General features: G+C 49.7%; 1 protein-coding gene and 2 non-coding genes across 3 annotated transcripts; 1 reads left to right on the forward strand and 2 right to left on the reverse strand.

The window, feature by feature from the left end:
* Positions 1 to 550: 550 nt before the first annotated feature.
* Positions 551 to 8,492, reverse strand: NDUFS7 (NADH:ubiquinone oxidoreductase core subunit S7). The gene is made up of 8 exons (XM_034755208.1): positions 8,318 to 8,492; positions 6,833 to 6,869; positions 6,192 to 6,260; positions 5,068 to 5,185; positions 4,106 to 4,285; positions 3,975 to 4,021; positions 1,841 to 1,929; positions 551 to 767 (listed from the first exon to the last, which is right to left on the reverse strand). Exons 1-8 carry the CDS (start codon positions 8,331 to 8,333, stop codon positions 670 to 672), a joined length of 654 nt encoding a protein of 217 aa, XP_034611099.1. The 5' UTR covers positions 8,334 to 8,492; the 3' UTR covers positions 551 to 669.
* A 1,083-nt stretch (positions 8,493 to 9,575) lies between these two features.
* Positions 9,576 to 9,649, reverse strand: TRNAN-GUU. The gene has a single exon. It is a non-coding gene; the product is annotated as a tRNA-Asn (tRNA).
* A 1,930-nt stretch (positions 9,650 to 11,579) lies between these two features.
* Positions 11,580 to 11,652, forward strand: TRNAF-GAA. The gene has a single exon. It is a non-coding gene; the product is annotated as a tRNA-Phe (tRNA).
* The last annotated feature ends 1,766 nt before the right edge of the window (positions 11,653 to 13,418 follow it).

Consider the following 13,418-nt stretch of genomic DNA (forward strand, 5'->3'; position numbering starts at 1 on the left):
TACTTTTCCCCAGTTTAAAATCAAGCCAGGACTCTGTGAAACTTGTGAAACTCACTTATGTATCTGCCTCAACGTCTCTGGTATTAGAACTTGGTTTGGCCGCTTGCACAGTTAACACTATTTTACGTAAACAACATCACTACACAAGAGGGTCGTTTCCAGAACCTGCAATTTCCACTGCAGCCAATGGGTCAAACCCGGAGTCGCAGAAGGGAGGGAGGTTGCAGAACAGATTTGTTTGCCAACAGCGGATAACGATATGAAGAACCTAGTGGGCATGCTCTCTCCCCCGCATGAACCATTCAAGCCAGGAACCAGTGTATTCGGAATCCTATCCGATTTAATCCTTATACCCCTGGGGGGTATGCGTGTGGGGGGAGGGCACCCAGAACACCTGGAGGGGGAGGGGATTGGGTGAGTTGCAGGGAGTCCCTGAAAAAGAAAGGGATGGCTCCCAGGGAGCACCTGGGGGGTGCAACGACACTAGCTATGAGGTGTGCCCCCCCCAGTTTAAATAACCGAGTGGGGATGTTAAAGACAGGAGATCACATTAAACAGATGATGTTTATTGTGAGGCTTGTGCAGACCACAGCTGCAGTGTGCGTGACAATACAAATACATTTCTCTGTCAGGGAAGGGGGCGAATAGCGAGGTCATAAATAAGGGAGGCTATTTCCTGTACCAGATTTGAATCTTCTTCTCCCGCTTGATTTTCTTCTGCAGCTGCAGGATTCCATAGAGCAGTGCTTCGGCGGTAGGCGGGCAGCCTGAGGGAGAGAGGGAGAGCCTGAGAATTGTAAGCTCTTTGGGGCCGCGTTTGTCCAGTGCCTAGCACCTGGGGGTCCTGCTCCATGACTAGAGCTCCTCGGTGCTACCTCAGTACACATAATGAACACCAGCCAGCTGCACTGGGTGGGCTAAAGACACCAGTACTGGAGCTGACATACAAAAGGACCACTCAGAAAGAGATTGCATAAATGAATACATTTTAAGGCCAGAAGGGGCCCATTAGACCATCTAGTTTGACCTCCTGCATAGCACAGGTCAGAGAATTTCACCCAGTTACCCCTGCATGGAGCCCAATAACTTGTGTTTGACTAAAGCATCTCCCCCAGCAAGGCAGCTGGTCTTGTTCTGAAGACATCTGTGGCAGTTTGTTCCAGGGGGGTTTAATCCCCCTCACTGTTAAGTTAGAAATAAGGCACAAAATTTTTCTCCTGCATTAAAAAAAGCAGCCGTCACAGAGGAGAGGGCTGTATTTTTAGACGTTAGAACTGAGATGCACTTGGAAAAGTTTTATGAATGTCACAACTGCTTTTCCTTGTAAATACACCTCTACCCCCATATAACACGAATTCGGATATAACGCGGTAAAGCAGCGCTCCGGGGGGGTGGGGCTGTGCATTCCGGCAGATCAAAGCAAGTTCGATATAACGCGGTTTCACCTGTAATGCAGTAAGATTTTTTGGCTCTGAGGACAGCGTTATATCAGGGTAGAGGTGTAACTTGGAACATCTTGACACAGAACATTCCTTCCTTGGGGACTAACGAATACCCAGGCTGGACTGGATGCAATCGCCAGTATAGAAGTTACAAGGATTTGACTTTTCTCCCACTGCCTTGTTTGAACACAACGTAACAAAAGCCTGAAAATGTAAGCGATGCAGCTTAAAACTTAAACAAAAGGCCCGTAAGTAACTACACACTGGCCAGGAGTCAGAACATATTACAATCACAGTCCAAACTAAAACACAACGTTCGGTTGCCGCAGCTCTGCTCCAGCTTGCTGCGCTTAGAGTAAAGTACTGTAATCCCAGAGCCGAGCAGAGTTTCTTTTTACCTGGGACGTAGATATCCACTGGCACAATGCGGTCGCAGCCCCTCACCACGGAATAGGAGTAGTGGTAGTAACCACCGCCATTAGCACAGCTACAAAAAGACGTAAAGGGTTCAGTGTCCTTTGCAGTGCAACTCGGGAGCAGGAGGCAAGAATTACACAGAAGGCAAGGCAAGACTTTACGCGCGCATCGGAGATGCTGAGAGAACAGAGCCACATGGCAGTTAAAGCAAAAGACTTTAGAGCCACGGGCAAGTTTCAGACAGTTCAGTGCTGGGTCAATATTGTGGCCATTCCACAGGAAAACACAGGGCCGAGCTCTCAAGACACAAGAGCCTAAGTGACACGTGGTTATCTGCACATGCAGATGAATAATTGTGCACCAGTGCATCTCCCACAGGCCTGGCTTAGGCTCCTGGTTCTGAGAATCGCTGGACACCCCGGCTGCTTTCCCGACAGACCAGATTCTGAGCAAAGGACTTAAGAATTTCATTCATGTAAAAGAAATCTACGTTCTAAAAGTCTCCGTGTCAGTCACAATAATAACCCAAACCTGCGTCATGATCTGTGCATACAAACAGGGTTTTAGAAACCAGCCTGGTTAAAATCACAGCTGCTCCTGCTGACGCGTGCTGCTCGTTCCGATACACGTTCTTAGGGTAGGTCTATACTGCACTCACGGGTGGGATTGCAGCTCGTGTAGACACACCCCAGCTAGCTTTAGTCTAGCTAGCTGGGGTCCTGGAGCAGGGAAGCTGCAGCAGTGTTAGTCATAACACTTCAGTACAGGCTAGTCCCATACGTAATTAGGCAGGGTCCTGGGCAGGTTTCCGGAGCCCACTCTGCAGCCCCTGCTGCCATAGCTTCATTGCTCCAGGACCTGAGCTAGTCAGAGTCAAGCTACCTCAGTACGCCTACAGGAGGCGCAATTACACCCCACGACCGCATACCCTCAGTGAAGCGGTGCTGGCCACAATGGGAAGGGCAATCCGCACACCATTCATCTCCACTTGCCTACAAACGTCCGTGATGGAATCAGCCACACGGGAAAGGCCCATATATGCTACAGCGCTACGTATCAGTCCTTATGTTTACGAATCGCTACAGCGAGCGCCACTTTGCTGCCGCTGCCGGCAAGTCTATGGATCTGATGACACCACTTCTGAAAACAGAGACAGGGCTACTAACGCGTACTGGGATCACAACCTAAGACTTACTAAGAGCCATTTCTTAGTGTGGCTGTAATTATAGCACAGATGAGACCGAAGGCCAAAACACAAGGGGTAGCCAGCAATGCTAGAAACAGGTTTGTGAGTTTCCTGATGAAGGGAGAAGCCAGTGGGGAGAGCCCTGTGACATTCTTTTTATTTTTAATCATTTTTTGTTTTTTCCCCCCGGGAATTTCATGTTTATCCATTTTATCTCCCAAGGAGGTCAGAAGGCCCTGTGGGGGTGTCAGCTCCTGCCCCCCAGGAGGTGGGTTGGAGAACGAACCTCCCCCACACGTGCCCCCCCAGCGGCAGCTCCTGTCCCATGGGGCTGCGCCCAGCTCCCCACTCTGGCCGTTAGGGCTACAGCATCGCTCACACAAATTTGGCCCGGCTGCCCCTCTAGTCACGAGAGAGCGAGGTTTTTAGTTCCAGTTCATTTAATACGTCATTTTTTCATTTTATTTTGGGTCACTTCACATTTGTGAAGAACACGGGGCTCTACCCCGGGTGCAGTCTGAATAATGGAATTAGCCCTGTTCCTAACCGCGTCTGCCTCCCTATGCACCTGGACGCAGCACTGCCAGGTGCTAACGTCTGCTTCCACGTCACTGGGGTTACTCGCACCAGCAGAGGAGCCAGAATTTGGCTCCTCCCCTCCTTTGTAAAAAGAGCCCTCCATAGCTCACAGTTCAGAGTTCTGACTCCCAGAGAGGACACTAATATTAAAAAATATTCTAACCTCTCCCCCCTCACCAAAAGGGAACCTTGGGCCTTATTTTCATTCACACCGAGGCCTCTAGACACCGTGTAAAGGGCTGGCCACACGAGTGAGAAACAGGCCCTTTATCTACTGACTCAATACAGGCAGTGGCAACCGATTTCCTTCCAGCAAATTGTAAGATAATAAGGAAGCCTCTGGCAATTACCTTCCCATGGAGATCACGTAGCGTGGTTCAGGCATCTGGTCATAAACCTGGAGGCGAGAGAGATTTCACAGTGAACTCCGTTTGCATCTGAGTTATAAAGCTGCACTTGCCAGTGCGGCCAGCATCCATACCTTCCGAAGGGCTGGGGCCATTTTGTTGGTCAGAGTGCCTGCCACAATCATGACGTCCGCCTGCCGGGGGCTGGCCCGAAACACCACCCCGAAGCGATCCATGTCGTAGCGAGGAGCCGCCATGTGCATCATCTCCACCGCACAGCACGCCAGGCCAAAGGTCATCGGCCACAGGGAGCTCTGGGATGGCAGAGATCTGAGTTAGGTTACGGGACTGGGGTCTGCAGCACGGAGACCCGCGTGGGCCGCTCAGAATGTTTCAAGGGACAGTAAGTCGGGGGGGTGGGGGGGGAGGGAGAGAGTATGGCAAAGGTGTAGGACACATGTAGTCCTACAAATGGATGTGGGCTTTGCGTCACTGAAATGAAGCCAGATCTGGAACAGAGGGGCAGCTGTCAGCGCACAACAAATTGCACAAGGGCCCAGGAGAATGGAGAAAAGCAATCTTGGCCAGGATAAAGCCTTACTCTCCAGAGCAGAGAGACCGCAGTTTAAGGTGTCATGTATAGAGCCCCACGCTATAGCCCACGAAAGCTTATGCTCAAATAAATTCATTAGTCTCCAAGGTGCCACAAGTCCTCCTGTTCTTTTTGCGGATACAGACCAACACGGCTGCGACTCTGAAACCTGTCAGATACGGATAAAGAGCCAAGAAAGCGACATTTGCTGGAATATACAAGGCAGGAGGGAAACCACAGAGGAACAGGGTGACTCTCTCAGCACATATTTAAGCAAGCTTATAGCGCCTTCAGATTAAGACGTTAGTCCTCTGTCTGAAGCAGAAACTCCCAAGCCCCCAGCTCTGGCCAAGGAACATGCCCTATTTCATTGCAGGGCACCAGAGGTTTTGAACTCGATTGCTGCCCTTTCGAAGAGACAGGCTCATCTACCTTCCCGCAAGCACTCCGAAGCCTTTGTTACCCGTTCTCGTTTACAGGCCACGGGCGCTCCTGGCCACTCACCCTACGAGCCCAGTTGATTAGGTCATCGAGTTTGGTGACAACATACTCTCCCCGGCTGGTAGGGACGTAGGATTTTTTCTGGACGACGGTAGTGCTCTTTTGCCGGACCTGGGAGGGGCTGAGAACAAACAGCATGGATGGCAACACCAGCTTGCAATCTACCCGGTTATTAACAGAGTCACTGACTAAGGTGTCTCAACTCTGAGGACATTCGATCCCCTGAAGAGGCTGGAATAAGCTCCTCATAGTCAATTCAATACCAGCTGCTGCTGCTAAAGATGGCACAGTAGGGTGAGGGCAGACTCAGCGCTCATCTTTGGACCAGCCAGTTTAAAATCCAGAGGAAATCTCACACTACCACTCCATTTGGCACAATAAAGGCTGTCTGGTCAGGGCTGGAAAGGCAGGGGACGGTGCAGTTCAGGACCGGGATCCACTGGCAGACCTGTGCATGGGATCCAGGATTGGAAGAGCAAGTCACAATGAAGGTGCTCTGGTAAGGAACCAGTGGTCTGGAATAGACAGGGATACTGCTAGCCAGGTCAGAGGGAAGGATGGGAAAGGATGCACCCGGCTCAAATACCAGTGCTGTTTGTCCCCCGCTTTCACAAGCATTGGAACTCATCCGCAAATTAAAGACCAGGATTCCAGTCGAAGAAGAGGAGCACAATACATAGAATATTTGTAAATATCACTCATCTGCCTTGTGACGCAGGCGGCTGAAGAGGGCGAGGGTTTTGGGTCAGAGGCTGTATATGCTGCATTGAGTTTTGTTTCGGAGAGTTCTAATCATTAAAAATAGCACACCAGGCCGCGTGCTGAGAGAGCTCTATGCTGTTCAAACGAGCAGATTCCACATAGTGGGGAGAAGCCCAAATATCGTGGAATGTGCTGCTCAGACAGGGAACCTTCACTACGCTCAGGCTACCTGGCAGGCTCATCTCTAGGACCCAACAGCTTGCCATTTAATACTGATTGCTAAGAGGAGAGAGAAACGGGGCTTTCTTCGGCCATACACCGGAACGGAGCTGTAGCACACAGGCATTCTTTCCTGTATCACTTGCGATCTCCCACCTGAAGAAGTGACACTCAGCTAAAGAACTTAGATGGTAGCGTGGCGTTACCTGTCAGCATGGCCGGCTGCTGGCGTCTCATGGAGTGACTTAGCATGAATAGGAGTCACAGCACTGGGCCTGTAAAAATGAACACAGCCAAACATCATGGTGCAGCAGCAACATTTTGCCAGCCATGTCATCCCTTCCATCCTAGGATCTCACAGTGCTTTACAGATACTATCTAATTAAGGCCCTCAGCCCTGTAAAGCATAATACCCCCATTTACGGACAGGTAAACGGACCAATGGAGGAATTAAGTGTCCGTGGCAGAGTGAGAACAGAAGCGGAGTCCTGACTTCTAGCCCTGTGATCTAACCACGGGGCAACATTTTCCAGAGACCCTCTCACAATCAGACAAGTCAGGCTTGTTTCCCTGAATGTCCGTTAAGAACTTGCGGTTACTGTCTCTATACGAACAGCAACAACTCAAGCAGAGAGCTGTGTAGCTGCAATCAGCGCAAATTCAACTCTCACTTGAGGAGAAATAGATTAAAGGAATAGGGCTGTGGAGACGGCAGATTGGAAGGATTCACGAGAAAGGCATGAAGAGGGCTGCAAGCAGCAAAATGATTTAATCCATTTTGCCTTTCTCCCCCCGACACAAGTAAGTTTCTTCTCTGTGGTTGCTCAACCAACCAGGTGCTACTTACCGCAAAAGAAATATCCCAACCCGGGCCAAGCGAGGAGCTGTGAACAAAAGCCACAGGGCAGTTTACCTTTAACACAGCCAGAATCTCAATGAAAGATGATAACAGTGCTGCATTGCCATCCTGGCAGCAGCATTCCACCAAGTGTGCTATTCCTCCCCCAAGGCTCAGAGCTGAGGATAACGGGGGTGGAGGCAGGGGAAGGAGAAGTGGGATGTCCAAGCCCCAGGTAGGAGGTTTAATACTGACCAACCTGCCTCATCATCATTTGCAAATGGGTATAATTCTGCACCGATTGGAAAGCTAAGCAGATCTCTCAGTCATAAAACTCTAACTCATTCCCCTGTATTCCCCCCAAAGTCACATTATCCACTAAAATAAATTAGCCCTTAAACCAAGCAAAACAATAAATAAATAAATGCACACACAGGCTGGTGCTTTTTTAAATGTCAAGAACAATGCACTTCAAGAAAGTGTTACCGCACCTCTGTCCAAATCACAAGTGTGATTAAAAGAAAAGAGTGCCTACAATTCACTACCTAGGGCAAAAGTAGGTCAGTGACTTAAATGACACTCTTTCAACGGTCCCTTGAAATTGTTAACTACTTATGCTAAACAATCTGTTCCACCTTGGATTTAGCCGTTAGTTTCCCAAACCGGAAGAAGAGCTCTGTGGAGCTCAAAAGCGTGTCTCTCTCCCCAACAGAAGTTGGTCCAATAAAAGATATTATCCCACCTGCCTTGTCACTATTTCAAACTGTCTCGCACACTGACAGCCCTGCAGGTAGCACTGCCTGGGTGGAAGTAAGCAATCTAGTACCCATCTAGGGTCGGGAGAGCGGCCTAATGTTTGGGGAGCCTAGCATTTGCCACTCCCCGAATCCACTTCAGAGCCTGCTGTGGTGCATTTCTCAGTTTGCTCAGCGCCCTGCAGCCTGTTGATCAACAGCCCAGGACTTGCCACCTGTGTGAGTTTGTCAGACAAGCCGCACTGAGCTGTCACAACCCCGCTGCAGGGGTAGCGGTGCCCGCACTGGTCCCCAAGAGATCCCAGAGGATCAGGCTGCCAGAATCCATGTGTGGGCTGGAGGGAGGGGAGAGTTACTTTCCAGGCACTTTACAAGAGAGTCCTGCACACTGAACCTCACGCTTCCTCCCAGCCCTAAACACCACCCCGCCAGGGAGACGCACCACCCAGACCCCAAAGCTGGGGGGCAGAAGGGGGGGGGCTTCCTACCAGAGGGGTTGGGCTGAGCCCACTGGACAGGGTCCCCCCCCACAAGACAGAAGGGAAGCAAACCCCCTTTCCACCTTCTTCGAGGGGGCTGCCCTGCCCCCCACCCCACTCCCAGCCCCCCAGGCAGGGAGGCTGGCCCCACACGTGTCCTAGACGGGGGGCTCCCCCACCCTCCAGGGAAGGGGGGGTCCCTGCCTCCTACCCCCAGAAAGGGGAGGGGCTACGTACGCCCCCTGCTGCCCCCCGCTCACCAGCCAGCGCAGCCATCTCGCCTCCAGCCCTTCAGCCAACCTCTGCCTGGCAGGGGCCGTGCACCCGCCTAAGCCATCCGGCGGGAGCCGGTGCAACCCCACTTCCGGTCCCCGGCAGGCCGGGGAAACGCAGGGCGGCCCCCCAGGTTCCGCCTGTCTCAGGGGTGTGTGTGTGTGTGTGTGTGTGAAAGGAGGTGTCTGTGCGTGAAAGGAGGGGTGCGTGTGAAGGTATCTGTGTGTGTGTGTAAGGAGGCGTCTCTCTCTGTGTGTGTTTGTGTGAAAGGAAGTGTCTCTGCGTGTGTGAAGGTATCTGTGTGTTTGTGTGTGTGAAAGGAGGCGTCTCCCTCTGCGTGTGTGTGTGTATAAGGAGGTGTGTGTGTGAAGGTATCTGTGTGTGTGTGTGTGTGTGAAAGGAGGTAGGGGTGTGTGTGTGTGTGTGCGAAGAAGTGAGGTTTTTACTCACGAAAGCTCATGCCCAAATAAATCTGTTAGTCTTTAAGGTGCCACCAGACTCTTTGTTGTTTTTAAAGGAGGTAGGGGTGTGTGTGTGTGTGAAAGGAGGTAGGGGTGTGTGTGTGTGTGNTTTAAAGGAGGTAGGGGTGTGTGTGTGTGTGAAAGGAGGTAGGGGTGTGTGTGTGTGTGTAAGGAGGTGTGTGTGTGAAGGTATCTGTGTGTGTGTGAAAGGAGGTAGGTGTGTGTGTGAAAGGAGGTAGGGGTAGGTGTGTGTGTGTGTGTGTGTGAAAGGCTGGCGGTGCCAAATTATTTGCAAAGGGGTGTGGGTGTTCAAAAGGTGAGGCCAGGCACGGGGATCTGCAGCGCGGGGGGCCCGAGGGGGCGCAGAACACGTGTGCGTGGCACCCACTTGTGCCAGACACTTGCAGGGGGGTTGTTCGCAGCGCAGACTGGGCACAGGATTAGCGAGGGGGTGCAAAGGGGACACCCAGCTGCCCCGGCTTGGGGTGTGTGTGTGTGTGTGTGCAAAGAAACACGTTCTCCCTCCTTGGCTCCTGGCGCAGCCATCTTGAGTAGGGGCAGCTCTTGTCTGGCTGCTCACTGACTTCCCTCCCACACTTAGTGTCCCACTCAAATGCTACCGCCCCTCGTGCAAAATGCAGCCTCCCTTCCCCTGTCCTTCAGGAAGGGGGTTTATTTCCCTTGCACAAGCCACAGCTCCCCACTGGCAACCTGAGCCGTTCCCTTTGCATCCCCCCACACCCAGCCCCAGACCGTGCCTCAGGGCTGCAAAAAATGAGAACCGCGTCCCTGGGTGGGCTCGAACCACCAACCTTTCGGTTAACAGCCGAACGCGCTAACCGATTGCGCCACAGAGACCGCGCTGCTAAGTTGTTTTCTGCAGCCCCCTAAGATCTTAAATTCATGTCCTGCTCTGTATCTACCACTTAAAGAATTTTGCAAAACAAAGTGGCAGAAATTATTCCAGGGCGAGCGAGGAAGGGCTGGACTGGAAAAAGGACGGGCCTTCCTCAGCAGCTCGCCCAGTTGCCTGATCCCTCCGATTCAGAGCCCCTGGGTTTGCAAGGCTACAGCTAATACTCCTGGGGAAGGGACAAGAGACTTAGTCTCTAAAGAGGTGGTGTGTTTTTTCATGTGCAGCGGTGTGATCATTAATACCAATAAAGAATGTTCTGATTAGCCATGCAAAGCACCAGGGCTCTAACTATAGACTAGATTCCAGGAGGAGGTAATTCCCTAAGGAGGCCTGGCCACTTGGCCCCTCCTAGGTATTGCCCAGGGGGTGAGCTGGATGGTGTCAGGGCCGCATGCAGCCTGTGGCCTTTAGCTTTGCGGGGCTCCCAAAAGCTGGGGGGGTCTTGTGAAACCAGGCTGAGGTGCTGCTGCAAAGGAAGGAGATTGTCTTGTGACATTGTGTCCCTGTGAAAGACATGGGTGACACCTTCCAAGGAAAGGGGCCTTTTTGCTTGCGGGCTGACACATCCCAAACACGGGCTGACTTTCACCACAACTTGCTGACAGTCCGACGGGGTGCAGCCCCAGGACACTGGATTAGGTGACAGGCTTCAGAGGGGTAGCCGTGTTAGTCTGTATCAGCAGAAAGAATGAGGAGTCCTTGTGGCACCTTTAGAGACTGACCAATTTATTTGGGCATAAGGTTTTGCATAACTCACTTCATCAGATGCATGCAGTGGAAAATACAGTAGAAATATACATACATACACGTACAGAGAGAGAACATGAAAAAATGGGGGTTGCCATACCAACTCAAACGAGACTAATCAATTAAGGTGGGCTATTATCAGCAGGAGAAAAAATTTGTAGTGATTATTTTTCTCCTGCTGATAATAGCCCACCTTAATTGATTAATCTCATTAGAGTTGGTATGGTAACCCCCATTTTTTCATGTTTTCTGTATATATATATATATATATATATATCTTCCTACTGTATTTTCCACAGCATGTATCCGATGAAGTGGGTTTTAGCCCATGAAAGCTTATGCCCAAATAAATTTGTTAGTCTCTAAGGTGCCACAAGTACTCCCGTTCTTTTTGTATTAGGTGAGAGGGCACATTTCATCGACTCCAGATCATCTCATTGCAGCAGCATGAGTGTCAGCAACCTCCTCTACCAGGGTGCAGGGCCAGTGGCCAGAACCCCAGAATTTGATCTGATTAAAAAAAAAAAAAAAAAAAAAGCTCTCTGTGGGATTTGTGTTTACTCCCTCACTGCCCCCACAGCCCTATGCTTTGCTCACTTGAGAAAGCCTGGATGACTGTCCCTCTCTTCCTTCAGTTGGTCTTGCATCTGAGCAGCCAGCATTTGCAAAGAAGTAAGGGTAGAAATATGGCCTATTTTCTAGGGACATATTTCATATATATATAGCCAAATTTTAGCCCCCTCTCCCCGCACATCCGCTGCAATCTGCTCCCCCAGCCCCAAGAAAACAACCCAAGCCTCCTCTCTTCTCACCCACTTAATTAATCAGCAACAACGTCAACTGTACTGGAATCATTTTAGTGGGACATAGGCGTATCTGTCCTGCATGTCTTCCCTGGACTGGCTTGGCCAGTGTCTTCCTTGGTTGTGTACAGCACTGCACGCTGATGGCTATCAAATCAAAGAAGAAAGTGGACCTTTGCATACATGGGCAATGGGCTACATAGGCAAACACCAAAGCACTAGATCAACACATGAATAAAGACACTTTAAATTTCCTTTAATAAACCCTTGGGCATCAATCTTCAATTTCAGGGTAAGGAGGAGAGAAAAGAGACCACAACCAGCCGAAATAGCTCAGTTGGGAGAGCGTTAGACTGAAGATCTAAAGGTCCCTGGTTCGATCCCGGGTTTCGGCAGATGTTTTCCTTGGTCAAAAGAGGTTAGTTTTAGCAGTTTCCATGTTCCAAGCCCTGATGCCTTGCAGGGCATCTACAAATGCAGCACCAACCGAGCAAACGTTTCATCTGCTGACCCCTGATATGCAACTGGGAGCTAAGAGCCACTGTTGCAAATCTCCCTTTGACCTCTGCAACTAAGCACCAGGCTCATAGGCCAGCACGTGGATTGTATTTTTTAACTAGAGAATGAGAGAGGTGGAAGGATTTTACAAAAAATTCTCCCTACACTTATGTGACGTTATTGATATACTCTGGGACCATATAGATCATTGTTGCAACCAAGGTCCTGTAGTGGCATGCAAATCTTGTATAAAGGGGGTCAAATGGGGTGTCTAAGACAAGGTTATGGTTTACTGGTTATCATTATGCTGTCTATATGTGTGTATCAGTTTTGCAGTTGAAGTTATGAATATTGGCTCTATACTGTCTGTATTTCAAACTTATGCTATGCTGCTGGGTGACATCCCAGACAAAATGGTGTTAGCGCTGCCTAGCCTGCTTGATGGCCCATTAAGGACCATCAGCTATACAATGGACCCATTGAGAGAAGGCAGATACGCCTTGTAACTCAGCAAAGCATGCAGGGACTGGCCCATGTGACTCCAAACTCCTTCTTGCTGTAATTTTCCACGGTGAGAACAAAGGTGTTCTTACACCTGGAAAAGACTATATAAGGCGGATGCCTCATCTCCATCGGGTCTTCAATCCTGCTTCTTACCTTTGGAGGAACTTTGCTACAAGCTGAAGCTTTGAACAAAGGACTGAGGACCCATCCCAGCGGGGGATGTATTCCAGAGACTTGATTTAAACCTGCAGTTTATTCCATCGCTGCTGCAAGCCTGAACCAAGAACTTTACCATTACTGTATGTAATTGATTCCATTTAACCAGTTCTAACTCTCATCTCTATCTTTTTCCTTTTATGAATAAACCTTTAGATTTTAGATTCTAAAGGATTGGCAACAGCATGATTTGTGGGTAAGATCTGATTTGTATATTGACCTGGGTCTGGGGCTTGGTCCTTTGGGATCAGGAGAACCTTTTTCTTTTACTGGGGTATTGGTTTTCATAACCATTTGTCCCCATAACGAGTGGTACTGGTGGTAATACTGGGAAACTGGAGTATCTAAGGAGATTGCTTGTGAGACTTGCAGTTAGCCAGTGGGGTGAGACCAAAGTCCTCTTAGTCTGGCTGGTTTGGTTTGCCTTAGAGGTAGAAAAAAAACCCAGCCTTGGGCTGTAACTGCCCTCTTTGAGCAATTTGTCCTGAGTTGGCACTCTCAGTTGGGTTCCGCCAAGCCCTTAGTCCAGGAGTAGGCAACCTATAGCACATGTGCCAAAGGCAACATACGAGCTGATTTTCAGTAGCACCCACGCTGCCTGGTTCCTGGCCATGGGCCAGGGGGGGGGGGGCTCTGTATTTTAATTTAATTTTAAATGAAGCTTCTTAAACATTTTAAAAACCTTATTTACTTTACATACAACTATAGTTTAGTTCTATATTATAGTCTTATAGAAAGAAACCTTCTAAAAAATGTTAAAATGAATTACTGGCAAGCGAAACCTTCTATCAGAGTAAATAAATGTCCAGTATCAGGGGGTAGCCGTGTTAGTCTGTATCTACTAAAACAACAAGGAGTCTGGTGGCACCTTAAAGACTAACAGATTTATTTGGGCATGAGCTTTCGTGAGTAAAAACCTCACTTCTTCGGATGCATCCGAAGA

This window comes from Trachemys scripta, chromosome 22 (genome assembly GCF_013100865.1).
Source record: "Trachemys scripta elegans isolate TJP31775 chromosome 22, CAS_Tse_1.0, whole genome shotgun sequence".
NCBI classification, from domain to species: Eukaryota; Metazoa; Chordata; order Testudines; family Emydidae; genus Trachemys; species Trachemys scripta.